Source organism: Oncorhynchus gorbuscha, linkage group LG19 (assembly GCF_021184085.1).
Source record: "Oncorhynchus gorbuscha isolate QuinsamMale2020 ecotype Even-year linkage group LG19, OgorEven_v1.0, whole genome shotgun sequence".
NCBI classification, from domain to species: domain Eukaryota; kingdom Metazoa; phylum Chordata; class Actinopteri; order Salmoniformes; family Salmonidae; genus Oncorhynchus; species Oncorhynchus gorbuscha.
Window position 1 is genome coordinate 75,841,133 of NC_060191.1, and position 17,500 is coordinate 75,858,632.

The 17,500-nt window shown below is 49.2% G+C and overlaps 1 protein-coding gene and 1 long non-coding RNA gene across 2 annotated transcripts in view; both read left to right on the forward strand.

The window, feature by feature from the left end:
- Positions 1-10,981, forward strand: part of LOC124006512 — a 19,353-nt gene extending 8,372 nt beyond the window's left edge. Inside the window, exon 3 of the long non-coding RNA XR_006833789.1 lies at positions 10,771-10,981. This is a non-coding gene — a long non-coding RNA (uncharacterized LOC124006512). The remainder of the gene's footprint in view (positions 1-10,770) is intronic.
- A 3,023-nt stretch (positions 10,982-14,004) lies between these two features.
- The window catches only part of tmem91 (transmembrane protein 91), a 28,618-nt gene continuing 25,122 nt past the window's right edge, over positions 14,005-17,500 (forward strand). The window contains exon 1 of the mRNA XM_046316562.1: positions 14,005-14,853. Within this exon, the coding sequence (XP_046172518.1) occupies positions 14,395-14,853 (459 nt within the window). The 5' untranslated portion in view covers positions 14,005-14,394. The remainder of the gene's footprint in view (positions 14,854-17,500) is intronic.

Sequence of the window (17,500 nt, forward strand, 5' to 3'; positions counted from 1 at the left end):
AAGAGAGACACTACAACACTACATAAAGAGAGACCACAACACTACATAAAGAGAGACACCACAACACTACATAAAGAGAGACAACACTACACTACATAAAGAGAGACACTACAACACTACATAAAGAGAGACACCACAACACTACATAAAGAGAGACACCACAACACTACATAAAGAGAGACACCACAACACTACATAAAGAGAGACACCACAACACTACATAAAGAGAGACACCACAACACTACATAAAGAGAGACCACAACACTACATAAAGAGAGACACCACAGCACTACATAAAGAGAGACAACACTACATAAAGAGAGACACCACAACACTACATAAAGAGAGACACCACAACACTACATAAAGAGAGACACCACAACACTACATAAAGAGAGACACTACAACACTACATAAAGAGAGACCACAACACTACATAAAGAGAGACACCACAGCACTACATAAAGAGAGACACTACAACAGTACATAAAGAGAGACACCACAACACTACATAAAGAGAGACACTACAACACTACATAAAGAGAGACACTACAACACTACATAAAGAGAGACACTACAACACTACATAAAGAGAGACACTACAACAGTACATAAAGAGAGACACCACAGCACTACATAAAGAGAGACCACAACACTACATAAAGAGAGACACCTCAGCACTACATAAAGAGAGACACTACAACACTACATAAAGAGAGACACTACAACAGTACATAAAGAGAGACACTACAACACTACATAAAGAGAGACACTACAACAGTACATAAAGAGAGACACCACAACACTACATAAAGAGAGACACCACAACAATACATAAAGAGAGACAACACTACATTGTCACAGTAATGAGTGAAGAGGTGTGGAGTCAGGCGCAGAGAGCAAAGATGTGGGAAAAACAACACACTTTAATGTCCCGGAAACACAACATGTACAAAGTGAAAACACAAATGAACAGAAATAAAAACGGACAGCGTGAAACCCAAAATGCAACAAAATACACTCAACCAACAAAACAGACGAACAAGCCCGCACGAAACAGAAGCGGGCTAAACAGACTATATATACCCTATCCTAACAACCAAACTAGAAACAGGTGCTACCAATTAGACAAAACTAAACGAACACAGAACAACGGATCGGCGATAGCTAGTAGACCGGCGACGACGACCGCCGAGCGCCACCCGAACAAGAAGGGGAGTCACCTTCGGTAATATTCGTGACAGTACCCCCCTCCTGACGCGCAGCTCCCGCAGCGCGCCGACGTCGGCCTCGGGGACGACCCGGAGGCCGAGGCGCTGGGCGATCCGGACGGAGGCGATGGAATTCACTCAACATGGATGGGTCTAGAATATCCCTCGCCGGAACCCAGCACCTCTCCTCCGGACCGTACCCCTCCCAGTCGACGAGGTACTGCAAGCCTCTCACCCGGCGTCTCGAGTCCAGAATAGCTTGTATCTTGTACGCCGGGGATCCCTCGATGTCCAGAGGGGGTGGAGGAACCTCCGGTACCTCATTTTCCTGCATGGGACCAGCTACCACCGGCCTGAGAAGAGACACATGAAATGAGGGGTTAATACGATAATACGAAGGAAGTAATAATCGATAACAAACCTCATTTATTCTCCTCATGACTTTAAATGGCCCTATACACTGCGGACCCAGCTTCCGGCAGGGCAAGCGGAGAGGCAGGTTTCGGGTCGAGAGCCAGACCCTGTCCCCAGGTGCAAACACGGGGGCCTCACTGCGGTGACGGTCAGCGCTCTTCTTCTGCCTTATACTCGCTTGGCGTAATGACTCCTGGACTGCCCTCCAGGTCTCCTTAGAGCGCTGTACCCACTCCTCCACCGCAGGAGCCTCAGTCTGGCTCTGATGCCACGGTGCCAGGACCGGCTGGTACCCCAACACGCACTCAAATGGTGACATGTTGGTAGAAGAGTGGCTTAGAGAATTCTGGGCTATTTCTGCCTAGGGAATATATCTCGCCCACTCGCCTGGCCGGTCCTGGCAATACGACCGCAGAAACCTACCCACCTCCTGGTTAACTCTCTCCACCTGACCATTACTCTCCGGGTGATACCCTGAGGTAAGGCTGACCGAGACCCCCAGACGTTCCATAAATGCTCTCCAAACACGGGAGATAAATTGGGGGCCCCGATCAGAAACTATATCCTCGGGCACCCCGTAGTGCCGGAAGACATGGGTGAAAAGAGCTTCCGCAGTCTGTAGGGCCGTAGGGGGACCGGGCAATGGGATAAGATGGCAGGACTTAGAGAACCGATCCACAACGACCAGGATAGTAGTGTTACCCTGAGAGGGGGGGAGGTCAGTAAGAAAATCCACTGAAAGATGGGTCCACGGCCGTTGTGGAACGGGAAGAGGTTGTAATTTACCTCTTGGCAGGTGTCTAGGAGCCTTACTCTGGGCGCACACCGAACAGGAGGAAACATAGAATCGCACATCCCTCCTCAAAGTGGGCCACCAGTACTTCCTCTCAAGACCTCTCACTGTCCTATAAACACCTGGGTGACCCGACGAGGGTAGACAATGAGCCCATCGAATCAATTGATCACGAACAGCCAGCGGCACGTACCTACGACCCTCCGGACACTGTGGAGGCGTAGGTTCCCCCCTTAGTGCCCGCTCGATGTCCGCGTCCACATCCCATACTACCGGTGCCACCAGCTTAGCTGCCGGAATGATGGGAGTAGGATCGATGGACCTGTCCTCAGTGTCATAGAGTCTTGACAGCGCGTCAGCCTTAGTGTTGAGGGAACCTGGTCTATATGAGACAGTGAAATGAAATCTGGTGAAAAACATGGCCCACCTTGCCTGACGAGGATTCAGTCTCCTAGCTGATCGGATATACTCCAGGTTACGATGGTCAGTCCAGATAAGGAAAGGGTGCTTAGCCTCCTCAAGCCAGTGTCTCCACACCTTCAGGTCCTTAACCATAGCCAACAACTCCCTATCCCCCACATCATAATTCCGCTCCGCTGGCCCGAGTTTCTTAGAAAAAAAGGCACAGGGGCGGAGCTTCGGTGGCACACCCGAACGCTGTGAGAGCACCGCTCCAACCCCAGCCTCGGAAGCGTCCACCTCTACTATAAACGCCAAAGAAGGGTCCGGATGTGCCAACACCGGCGCCTTAGTAAACATCGCCTTCAACTTATGAAAAGCTCCGTTCGCCTCTGCTGACCACTGTAAACGCACCGGTCCCCCCTTCAGCAGTGAGGTAATAGGGGCAGCTACCTGACCAAAACCCCGGATAAACCTCCGGTAGTAATGGGCAAATCCCAAGAACCGCTGCACCTCCTTTACCGTGGTCGGAGTCGGCCAATTACGCACGGCCTTAACGCGGTCACCCTCCATTACCAAACCAGAGCTGGAAATGCGATAACCCAGGAAGGAAACTGATTGTTTGGAAAACTCACATTTCTCCGCCTTCACATACAGGTCATGCTCCAGCAGTCGTCTAAGAACTTTACGCACAAGAGATACATGCGCAGAGCGTGTAGCGGAGTAGATCAAAATATCGTCAATATAAACCACTACACCCTGTCCGTGCAGGTCTCTGAGTATTTCATCCACGAAGGATTGAAATATAGCTGGAGCATTCTTTAAACCGTATGGCATGACGCGATACTCATAATGGCCCGACCTAGTGCTAAATGCAGTTTTCCACTCATCTCCCTTCCGAATACGCACCAAATTATAAGCACTCCTGAGATCCAGTTTAGTGAAGAACTGCGCTCCGTGAAATGATTCCACTACCGTAGCAATGAGAGGTAGTGGGTAACTAAAACCCACTGTGATGGAATTTAGACCTCTATAATCAATACACGGACGCAAACCACCATCTTTTTTCTTCACAAAAAAGAAACTCGAAGAGACAGGTGACATGGAGGGCTGAATGTACCCCTGTCCCAGAGCCTCGGTGATATAATTTTCCATAGCCACCTTCTCCTCCTGAGACAAAGGATACACATGACTCCTGGGAAGTACAGCGTTAACCTGGAGATTTATCACGCAATCCCCCTGCCTATGGGGTGGTAAGTGGGTCGCTTTCTTTTTACTGAAAACGATAGCCAAATCATCATACTCAGCTGGAATGCGCACGGTGGAAACCTGGTCTGGACTCTCCACCGTTGTAGCACCGATGGAAACCCCTACACACCTGCCTGAACACTCATCAGACCACCCCTGTAGAGTTCCCTGTTTCCACGAAATCGTAGGATTATGAATAGCCAGCCAGGGAATCCCCAGAACAACTGGAAACGCAGGTGAATCGATAAGGAACAAACTAATTCGCTCCTTGTGATTCCCCTGCGTAATCATCTCCAACGAAATTGTGGCTTTCTTCACCAGCCCTGACCCTAATGGTCGACTATCTAAAGAGTGCACGGGAAAAGGGGGGTTTACTTTTACTAACGGAATCCTCAACCTCTGAGCGAGTCCGCGATCTATAAAGTTTCCAGCTGCACCTGAATCTACCAGTGCCTTATGCTGGAGAGAAGGAGAATAATTTAGGAAACAAATTAATAGAAACATGTGACCAACAGGAAACTCTGGGAGAGTGTGGTGCTTACTCACCTGGGGTGACCGATGAGTATTCTGCCTGCCCTAATGATTCCCAGATGAATTCCTCCAGCACCGACCAGACGTGTGCCCTCTCCGGCCACAACTGGTACAGGAGGAGCTTCCTCCTCCGATCTCCCTTGATGCCGTACCTCCTAACTCCATCGGAATAGGGGCAGGAGGATCAGGAGGTAGAACTGACAAGACCCTTTCAGAACGTCCACGAGCAGCTAGCAGATGGTCCAACCGGATCGACAGGTCTATCAGTCCATCCTGGCCAAGTGTAGTATCCCGACAGGCCAGCTCCCTACGGAGATGGAACAATCTCTCACCTGCCGCACGACTCTCTGGAGGGTGATCGAACACGGCCCTGAAACGGCGGATGAACTCTGGGTAGTTGTCTCTCGCCGAGTCGGGCCCGTTCCAGACCACATTAGCCCACTCCAGGGCTCTACCAGACAGGCAGGTGGTGAGGACCCCTACTCTCTCCTCCTCTGAGGGGGCCGGTCGAACGGTGGACAGGTAGAGGTCTAATTGCAGCAGGAATCCCTGGCACCCTGTCGCTGTTCCATCGTAATTCCTCGGAGGCGTCATGTGCAGAGCGCTGGAACCGGATCCAGATGGGTAAGATGGTAGAGTTGCTGGTGGGAGGGTCGGTGGAGTAGTAGGGAAACCATTCCTCTCCCAACGATCCATCCTCTCCATCATCTGTTCCATCGCTGATCCTAGTCGCTGCTCCTGCTGACTCCATATCGAGGTGCGGGCTTCTGTCACAGTAATGAGTGAAGAGGTGTGGAGTCAGGCGCAGAGAGCAAAGATGTGGGAAAAACAACACGCTTTAATGTCCCGGAAACACAACATGTACAAAGTGAAAACACAAATGAACAGAAATAAAAACGGACAGCGTGAAACCCAAAATGCAACAAAATACACTCAACCAACAAAACAGACGAACAAGCCCGCACGAAACAGAAGCGGGCTAAACAGACTATATATACCCCTATCCTAACAACCAAACTAGAAACAGGTGCTACCAATTAGACAAAACTAAACGAACACAGAACAACGGATCGGCGATAGCTAGTAGACCGGCGACGACGACCGCCGAGCGCCACCCGAACAAGAAGGGGAGTCACCTTCGGTAATATTCGTGACATACATAAAGAGAGACACCACAACACTACACAAAGAGAGACACCACAACACTACATAAAGAGAGACACCACAACACTACATAGAGACACCACAACACTACATAAAGAGACCTAAGACAACAACACAGCATAAAGAGAGACTACACTACATAAAGAGAGACAACACAACACTACATAAAGAGAGACTACACAGCACTACATAAAGAGAGACACCACAACACTACATAAAGAGAGACACCACAACACTACATAAAGAGAGACCACAACACTACATAGAGACACCACAACACTACATAAAGAGAGACACCACAACACTACATAAAGAGAGACACCACAACACTACATAAAGAGAGACACCACAACACTACATAAAGAGAGACAACACAACACTACATAGAGACACCACAACACTACATAAAGAGAGACAACACAACACTACATAGAGAGAGACAACACAACACTACATAAAGAGAGACACCACAACACTACATAAAGAGAGACAACACAACACTACATAAAGAGAGACAACACAACACTACATAGAGACACCACAACACTACATAAAGAGAGACAACACTACATAAAGAGAGACACTACAACACTACATAAAGAGAGACACCACAACACTACATAAAGAGAGACACCACAACACTACATAAAGAGAGACAACACAACACTACATAAAGAGAGACACCACAACACTACATAAAGAGAGACAACACTACATAAAGAGAGACACCACAACACTACATAAAGAGAGACAACACTACATAAAGAGAGACACTACAACACTACATAAAGAGAGACCACAACACTACATAGAGAGAGACCACAACACTACATAGAGACACCACAACACTACATAAAGAGAGACCACAACACTACATAAAGAGAGACCACAACACTACATAAAGAGAGACCACAACACTACATAGAGACACCACAACACTACATAAAGAGTGACACCACAACACTACATAAAGAGAGACACCACAACACTACATAAAGAGAGACAACACTACACTACATAAAGAGAGACACCACAACACTACATAAAGAGAGACACCACAACACTACATAAAGAGAGACACCACAACACTACATAAAGAGAGACACCACAACACTACATAAAGAGAGACAACACAACACTACATAAAGAGTGACACCACAACACTACATAGAGAGAGACCACAACACTACATAGAGACACCACAACACTACATAAAGAGAGACCACAACACTACATAAAGAGAGACCACAACACTACATAAAGAGAGACCACAACACTACATAGAGACACCACAACAGTACATAAAGAGAGACCACAACACTACATAAAGAGAGACACTACAACACTACATAAAGAGAGACACCACAGCACTACATAAAGAGAGACACCACAACACTACATAAAGAGAGACCTAAGACAACAACACAGCAAGGTAGCAACACATGACAACACAGCATGGTAGCAACACATTACAACACAGCAAGGTAGCAACACATGACAACACAGCATGGTAGCAACACATTACAACACAGCATGGTAGCAACACATGACAACACAGCATGGTAGCAACACATGACAACACAGCATAGCAGCAACACATGACAACACAGCATGGTAGCAACACATGGCAGCAACACATGACAACGCAGCATGGTAGCAACACATGACAACACAGCATGGTAGCAACACAGCAAGGCAGCAACACATGACAACACAGCATGGCAGCAACACAAAACACGATACAAACATTATTGGGCAACAACACAAAGAGCAAGAAGGTAGAGACAATACAGTTACCAGTCAAATGTATATACAAAAAAGTATACTTCCTGTATATAGCCATGTTATTACCTGGTACTTCCTGTATATAGCCATGTTATTACCTGGTACTTCCTGTATATAGCCATGTTATTACCTGGTACTTCCAGCAAGGCAGCAACACATGTATATAGCCATGTTATTACCTGGTACTTCCTGTATATAGCCATGTTATTACCTGGTACTTCCTGTATATAGCCATGTTATTACCTGGTACTTCCTGTATATAGCCATGTTATTACCTGGTACTTCCTGTATATAGCCATGTTATTACCTGGTACTTCCTGTATGTAGCCATGTTATTACCTGGTACTTCCTGTATATAGCCATGTTATTACCTGGTACTTCCTGTATATAGCCATGTTATTACCTGGTACTCCCTGTATATAGCCATGTTATTACCTGGTACTCCCTGTATATAGCCATGTTATTACCTGGTACTTCCTGTATATAGCCATGTTATTACCTGGTACTTCCTGTATATAGCCATGTTATTACCTGGTACTTCCTGTATATAGCCATTTTACTAGGGCCCAGAGTTATTCCCCTAAACCATGTCACCAGGGCCCAGAGTCATTCCCCTAAACCATGTCACTAGGCCCCAGAGTCATTCCCCTAAACAATGTCACTAGGACCAAGAGTCATTCCCCTAAACCATGTCACCAGGGCCCAGAGTTATGCCCCTAAACAATGTCACTAGGACCAAGAGTCATTCCCCTAAACCATGTCACCAGGGCCCAGAGTCATTCCCCTAAACAATGTCACTAGGACCAAGAGTCATTCCCCTAAACCATGTCACCAGGGCCCAGAGTTATGCCCCTAAACAATGTCACTAGGGCCCAGAGTCATTCCCCTAAACCATGTCACTAGGGTCCAGAGTTATTTCCCTAAACCATGTCACCAGGGCCCAGAGTCATTCCCCTAAACAATGTCACTAGGACCCAGAGTCATTCCCCTAAACCATGTCACCAGGGCCCAGAGTCATTCCCCTAAACCATGTCACTAGGGTCCATAGTTATTCCCCTAAACCATGTCACCAGGGCCCAGAGTTATGCCCCTAAACAATGTCACTAGGGCCCAGAGTCATTCCCCTAAACTATGTCACTAGGGTCCAGTTATTCCCCTAAACCATGTCACCAGGGCCCAGAGTCATTCCCCTAAACAATGTCACTAGGACCCAGAGTCATTCCCCTAAACCATGTCACCAGGGCCCAGAGTCATTCCCCTAAACAATGTCACTAGGCCCCGGAGTCATTCCCCTAAACAATGTCACTAGGACCAAGAGTCATTCCCCTAAACCATGTCACCAGGGCCCAGAGTTATGCCCCTAAACAATGTCACTAGGGCCCAGAGTCATTCCCCTAAACCATGTCACTAGGGTCCAGAGTTATTCCCCTAAACCATGTCACCAGGGCCCAGAGTCATTCCCCTAAACAATGTCACTAGGACCCAGAGTCATTCCCCTAAACCATGTCACCAGGGCCCAGAGTCATTCCCCTAAACCATGTCACTAGGGTCCATAGTTATTCCCCTAAACCATGTCACCAGGGCCCAGAGTTATGCCCTAAACAATGTCACTAGGGCCCAGAGTCATTCCCCTAAACCATGTCACTAGGGTCCAGTTATTCCCCTAAACCATGTCACCAGGGCCCAGAGTCATTCCCCTAAACAATGTCACTAGGACCCAGAGTCATTCCCCTAAACCATGTCACCAGGGCCCAGAGTCATTCCCCTAAACCATGTCACTAGGGTCCATAGTTATTCCCCTAAACCATGTCACCAGGGCCCAGAGTCATTCCCCTAAACAATGTCACTAGGCCCCGGAGTCATTCCCCTAAACAATGTCACTAGGACCAAGAGTCATTCCCCTAAACCATGTCACTAGGCCCCAGAGTCATTCCCCTAAACAATGTCACTAGGACCCAGAGTCATTCCCCTAAACCATGTCACTAGGCCCCAGAGTCATTCCCCTAAACAATGTCACTAGGACCCAGAGTCATTCCCCTAAACAATGTCACTAGGCCCCAGAGTCATTCCCCTAAACAATGTCACTAGGACCAAGAGTCATTCCCCTAAACAATGTCACTAGGACCCAGAGTCATTCCCCTAAACAATGTCACTAGGACCAAGAGTTCTGGCAGACCTGGTGTGTGTCTGTGAAGTAATTCAGCAGCTTGAGATACTGAGTACTGTAGTTTGGGTCTGTCCTTCCTGCTGTACCCCCTCTTTTCCCCAATTGGTAGTTACAGTCTTGTCCCATCGCTGCAACTCCGGAGAGGCGAAGGTCGAGAGCCATGTGCCCTCCGAAACACGACTGTGCCAAGCCGCACTGCTTCTTGGCACACTGCACGCTTAACCCGGAAACCAGCCGCACCAATGTGTTGGTGAAACACTGTCAAGCTGGCGACCAAAATCAGCTTGCAGGCTTCAAAACGAGTCGCTAGAGCGCGATGGGACAAGGAAATCCCAGCCAGCCAAACCCTCCTTTAACCCAGATGACCTTGGGACAATTGTGTTCCGCCTCATGGGTCTCCCAGTTCACGGCCAGCTCTGACACAACCCGGGATCGAACCCAGGTCTGGAGTGCCACATCTAGCACTAGCAATACAGTACCTTTGACCACTGCGTCACTCGGGAGGACTGTCCTGCTGGATCCCTGAGGGCTATTTGGAGTGGCTCTTGGGGGTGCTAATCTTCCGGGGGCGCAGATAGCTGTCGGTTCCATTATTCGGCGGCTGCTGTTTTTACCATTTCACTAACGTAGTTACGAGGTCAAATAAAACACTTGTGCCGTGTCTCCACATCTCATTTCAGGAAACTGAAAAAAAAATTAGGTTGAAAATACTGTATCCTTGTAAACCGTAAACTGGTCTTTATCACTGACAGCAGCTGGCCACCGAGCATCATGGTATCTCTCTGACTCCACCCCACCCCTCCCCCTCCCCCTCCCCTCCCCCTTCCCCCTCCACCCCACCCCTCACCCCTCCCCCTCCCTCCTCCCCCAAAATAGACTGTGACACTTGTGAGACACTAGGTTACAAGCCTGTTTGGCACCACCATACCATTCACTCAGAATATATTACACTACGACTCCCAGAGAGACGTAACGCAGTGTGCAGAGACAAAGTTGTTGACAACCTGAGGAGGCTAAAAAATGTTCTAAATGTCTGACCTTGTTCCCCTCTTTGGCAGAGCTGCACCTCGTCGACAGAGGACGACAGACTACCCACCAAAACCACCGGCTGGCCGACCGACCGACTCCTCCCCTACGGTGGCTTTATTGAATGGGACCCTGGGCACAGCGGAGCTGGAGAATTTAAAACACGCGTCCCTCAGGAGTACTCCTGTCCTACACACGTAGCTGTGCCCCGAGCAGCGAGCCCCGAGCAGCGAGCTGCGAAACACACAGCCAATAAATCAATAGCAGGTGACCTCCGATTCCTCCATTACCCCCCCCGCCCCCCCCCCCCCCAGCCGTGGAGGACAGCCCTGGAGGACAGCCGTGGAGGACAGCCCTGGAGGACAGCCGTGGAGGACAGCCGTGGAGGACAGCCCTGGAGGACAGCCGTGGAGGACAGCCCTGGAGGACAGCCCTGGAGGACAGCCGTGGAGGACAGCCCTGGAGGACAGCCGTGGAGGACAGCCCTGGAGGACAGCCCTGGTTCTGGTCCCTCTCTAACCATCAACACAAGACAAGGGTGTTCTGACTGCGGTGGTGAGGAGGGCGGAGGCCTGGTTCTGGTCCCTCTCTAACCATCAACACAAGACAAGGGTGTTCTGACTGCGGTGGTGAGGAGGGCAGAGGCCTGGTTCTGGTCCCTCTCTAACCATCAACACAAGACAAGGGTGTTCTGACTGCGGTGGTGAGGAGGGCGGAGGCCTGGTTCTGGTGCCTCTCTAACCATCAACACAAGACAAGGGTGTTCTGACTGCGGTGGTGAGGAGGGCGGAGGCCTGGTTCTGGTCCCTCTCTAACCATCAACACAAGACAAGGGTGTTCTGACTGCGGTGGTGAGGAGGGCGGAGGCCCTGGTTCTGGTCCCTCTCTAACCATCAACACAAGACAAGGGTGTTCTGACTGCGGTGGTGAGGAGGGCGGAGGCCTGGTTCTGGTCCCTCTCTAACCATCAACACAAGACAAGGGTGTTCTGACTGCGGTGGTGAGGAGGGCGGAGGCCTGGTTGTGGTCCCTCTCTAACCATCAACACAAGACAAGGGTGTTCTGACTGCGGTGGTGAGGAGGGCGGAGGCCTGGTTGTGGTCCCTCTCTAACCATCAACACAAGACAAGGGTGTTCTGACTGCGGTGGTGAGGAGGGCGGAGGCCCTGGTTCTGGTCCCTCTCTAACCATCAACACAAGACAAGGGTGTTCTGACTGCGGTGGTGAGGAGGGCGGAGGCCTGGTTGTGGTCCCTCTCTAACCATCAACACAAGACAAGGGTGTTCTGACTGCGGTGGTGAGGAGGGCGGAGGCCTGGTTGTGGTCCCTCTCTAACCATCAACACAAGACAAGGGTGTTCTGACTGCGGTGGTGAGGAGGGCGGAGGCCCTGGTTCTGGTCCCTCTCTAACCATCAACACAAGACAAGGGTGTTCTGACTGCGGTGGTGAGGAGGGCGGAGGCCCTGGTTCTGGTCCCTCTCTAACCATCAACACAAGACAAGGGTGTTCTGACTGCGGTGGTGAGGAGGGCGGAGGCCCTGGTTCTGGTCCCTCTCTAACCATCAACACAAGATAAGGGTGTTCTGACTGCGGTGGTGAGGAGGGCGGAGGCCCTGGTTCTGGTCCCTCTCTAACCATCAACACAAGACAAGGGTGTTCTGACTGCGGTGGTGAGGAGGGCGGAGGCCTGGTTCTGGTCCCTCTCTAACCATCAACACAAGACAAGGGTGTTCTGACTGCGGTGGTGAGGAGGGCGGAGGCCTGGTTGTGGTCCCTCTCTAACCATCAACACAAGACAAGGGTGTTCTGACTGCGGTGGTGAGGAGGGCGGAGGCCTGGTTCTGGTCCCTCTCTAACCATCAACACAAGACAAGGGTGTTCTGACTGCGGTGGTGAGGAGGGCGGAGGCCTGGTTGTGGTGCCTCTGGTTCCATTTGGAGCTACAATACACCCGAATGCAGCTAAACACAGAGACATCTTGAAAATACTTATTTTATAGTTATTTTCTCTCTCCTCTTATTTCTAGACCTTCAAGTGCTTGTGTTTTTATTCAAGCGGGTTTTTACACAGGGAGAAAATAACATGAGTATAAGCATTGTCCGTGATGCTGCTTTTTGAGGATTACGTCTTGATGTTTGACAGGGAAATTGAATTCAGGCTTTAAAAACCCCCGTCCCAGTATTTCCCATGTCCTCTGTCGCCATAGTAATCAAGGTCGTCCACGTTCAGAGTGTTATTTGAGACTGAGCAACAATAGCATGTTCATGACCGTATACACACTCCCAGCCTTAATCCACCGGCCCCCGGAACAAATCATATCTGACGTGTGAAAAGAAAAAGAGACAACCCAACAGAACCCAACCCAACAGAACCCAACTGAACAGAACCCAACAGAACAGAACCCAACAGAACAGAACCCAACAGAACAGAACCCAACAGAACCCAACAGAACAGAACCCAACAGAACCCAACAGAACAGAACCCAACAGAACCCAACCCAACAGAACCCAACAGAACAGAACCCAACAGAACCCAACCCAACAGAACCCAACAGAACAGAACCCAACAGAACCCAACCCAACAGAACCCAACAGAACAGAACCCAACAGAACCCAACCCAACAGAACCCAACAGAACAAAACCCAACAGAACCCAACCCAACAGAACCCAACCCAACAGAACCCAACAGAACCCAACCCAACAGAACCCAACACAACCCAACAGAACCCAACACAACAGAACCCAACAGAACCCAACACAACAGAACCCAACAGAACACAACACAACAGAACCCAACAGAACCCAACACAACAGAACACAACAGAACCCAACACAACCCAAAAGAACACAACAGAACCCAACAGAACACTACAGAACCAAACAGAACACAACAGAACCCAACACAACCCAACAGAACACAACACCACACAACCCAACACAACAGAACCCAACAGAACACAACCCAACACAACCCAACAGAACACAACAGAACCCAACACAACACAACAGAACCCAACACAACACAACAGAACCCAACACAACAGAACCCAACAGAACACAACACAACACAACAGAACACAACAGAACCCAACACAACAGAACCCAACACAACAGAACCCAACAGAACACAACACAACAGAACCCAACACAACAGAACAGAACCCAACACAACAGAACACAACAGAACAGAACCCAACACAACACAACAGAACCCAACACAACACAACAGAACCCAACCCAACAGAACCCAACACAACACAACAGAACCCAACCCAACAGAACCCAACAGAACACAACAGAACCCAACACAACAGAACCCAACAGAACAGAACCCAACAGAACAGAACCCAACACAGAGAAGAGGTCTGGGGACCGACTAAGGATGCCATGGTGATTTGTGCTTCTCTCTATCGGTTTGAGAACAAGGTCTGTAATAAGAGAACCATTGAAACTAATTGAACATGGATTACCAGTGTGCTCCTAAAGCCAGCGAGGCAGCGGCACTTTTCTCTTAAATCCAAAAGAACGCTTTCTCTTTTTATCTGCAAGATCGATTTCCAGACCATTGATTGGTTGATGTGGTGGCTTCCCTCCCGGCCAGGCCATCGGCTGCGTTAGCTATCTACCAGAACAGACCAGAGAGAGAGAAAGAGGGATGGAGAGTCTGGATGAACTAGAGCACCCTCTGCTAGGAAGGGAGAGCCCCAAGGCAGATCCCCGAGGACTGGGTACTACCTGCACCACTAACAGCCTGTTCAACGGTGTCCTGATGATGTGTGAGGAGGATAAGACACTGCCCCCACTGGGCTGGAGGGTTTACTGCGGGGGGGCAGGAGAACCAGGACCAGGGGAGCTTGGGTACCAGCAGGCCCAGCAACAGCTGTTAGATCCTTGCTCCCTCCCCAGCACTCTGGAGACCCTGTACCCACCGGCTCCTCTCTGGGGCCACCCTGACGCCATGGGTCTGGGGAACAAGGACTATTTGGAGACCACGTTTGTGGACATCTACCCCGAGTCACCGCTGGAGAGGAAACTGTTTGCAGAGAGCGAACAGGACATTCACTCTGTCTTCTACAGCCTAGAGGACGAAGACGATCTGCTGCCCGACTACGAGGTGAGAAAGGATCCCATTGTAGCTCGGTCAGTAGGGCATGGTGCTTGCAATGCTAAGGGTCGTGGGTTCGATTTCTGCTGGGGGCCAACCTATGCATGAAAGTACCTTTGGATAAAGTACATCTTCTAAATGCCATATCCTATATTACTCTACAGAAATATAACACAACATGTTGGTTTCATGAGCAGTAATAAAAGATAGCAGAAATGTGGTTTCTCTAAAATATTGTGAACAAATTTGTTTACATCCCTGTTAGTGAGCATTTCTCCTTTGCCAAGATAATCCATCGAACTAACTGGTCAGATTTGCCAAATGGAGGGCGAGGGAGAGCTTTGTACGCGTCTCTGTGTGTGGAGTAAAGATGGTCCAGAGTTATTTTCCTCTGGTTGCACATTTAACATGCTGGTAGAAATGAGGTAGAACTGATTTAAGTTTCCCTGCATTAAAGTCCCCGGCCACTAGGAGCGCCGCCTCTGGCTGAGCGGTTTCCTCTCTTGGCAAATAGTGTGATCTGGAGCTTATCATAACATACTACTTCAGGCGAGCAAACTCTAGAGACTTCCTTAGATTTCGTGCACCAGCAGTTGTTCACAAATATGTGCAGACCCCCCCCCCTCGTCTTACCGTAGTGTGCTGTTCTATCTTGCCGATGCAGAGTATATCCCGCTAGCTGAATATCCATGTCATCATTCAGCCACGATTCCGTGAAACATAACATGTTACAGTTTTTGATGTCCCGTTGGTAGGATATTCGTGATTGTACCTCGTCTAGTTTATTGTCCAATGATTGTACCTCGTCTAGTTTATTGTCCAATGATCGTACCTCGTCTAGTTTATTGTCCAAGGATTGCACGTTGGCGAGTAATATTGGTGGCAGAAACATTATGTACAACTTAAGTTACAAATCACGTGAAAAAACACATAATACCACAATTGAGAACAGAGTGCCCCATGGTGGCAGTGGGGTTATGGTACGGTCAGTGGGGTTATGGTACGGGCAGTGGGGTTATGGTATGGGCAGTGGGGTTATGGTACGGGCAGTGGGGTTATGGTATGGGCAGTGGGGTTATGGTACGGGCAGTGGGGTTATGGTACGGGCAGTGGGGTTATGGTACGGGCAGTGGGGTTATGGTATGGGCAGTGGGGTTATGGTACGGTCAGTGGGGTTATGGTATGGGCAGTGGGGTTATGGTACGGTCAGTGGGGTTATGGTACGGGCAGTGGGGTTATGGTATGGGCAGTGGGGTTATGGTACGGGCAGTGGGGTTATGGTACGGGCAGACATAAGCAACGGACAACCAACACAATTGTATTCTATCGATGGCAATTTGAATGTACAGAGAGACCGTGAGGAGATCCTGAGGCCCGTTGTCGTGCCATTCATCCACCACCATCACCTCATGTTTCAGCATGATAATGCACAGCCCCATGTCACAAGGATCTGGACACAATTCCTGGAAGCTGAAAATGTCCCAGTTCCCGCCAATATCCAGCAACTTCACACAGCCGTTTAAGAGGAGTGGGGACAACATTCCACAGGCCACCACCAACAACCTGATCAACTCTATGTGAAGGAGATGTGTCCCACTCCATGAGGCAAATGGTGGTCACACCAGATACTGACTGGTTCTCTGATCCACACCAGATACTAACTGGTTTTCTGATCCACACCAGATACTGACTGGTTCTCTGATCCACACCAGATACTGACTGGTTCTCTGATCCACACCAGATACTAACTGGTTTTCTGATCCACACCAGATACTGACTGGTTCTCTGATCCACACCAGATACTGACTGGTTCTCTGATCCACACCAGATACTAACTGGTTTTCTGATCCACACCAGATACTGACTGGTTCTGATCCACACCAGATACTGACTGGTTCTCTGATCCACACCAGATACTGATTGGTTCTCTGATCCACACCAGATACTGCCTGGTTCTCTGATCCACACCAGATACTGACTAGTTCTGATCCACACCAGATACTGATTGGTTCTCTGATCCACACCAGATACTGCCTGGTTTTCTGATCCACACCAGATACTGACTGGTTATCTGATCCTCACCAGATACTGACTGGTTCTCTGATTCACACCAGATACTGACTGGTTCTGATCCACACCAGATACTGATTGGTTCTGATCCACACCAGATACTGACTGGTTCTGATCCACACCAGATACTGACTGGTTCTCTGATCCACACCAGATACTGATTGGTTATCTGATCCACACCAGATACTGACTGGTTATCTGATCCACACCAGATACTGCCTGGTTCTCTGATCCACACCAGATACTGACTGGTTTTCTGATCCACATCAGATACTGACTGGTTTTCTGATCCACACCAGATACTGACTGGTTTTCTGATCCACACCAGCTACTGACTGGTTATCTGATCCACACCAGATACTGACTGGTTCTCTGATCCACACCAGCTACTGACTGGTTTTCTGATCCACACCAGATACTGACTGGTTATCTGATCCACACCAGCTACTGACTGGTTTTCTGATCCACACCAGATACTGACTGGTTTTCTGATCCACACCAGATACTGACTGGTTTTCTGATCCACACCAGATACTGACTGGTTTTCTGATCCACACCAGATACTGACTGGTTTTCTGATCCACAC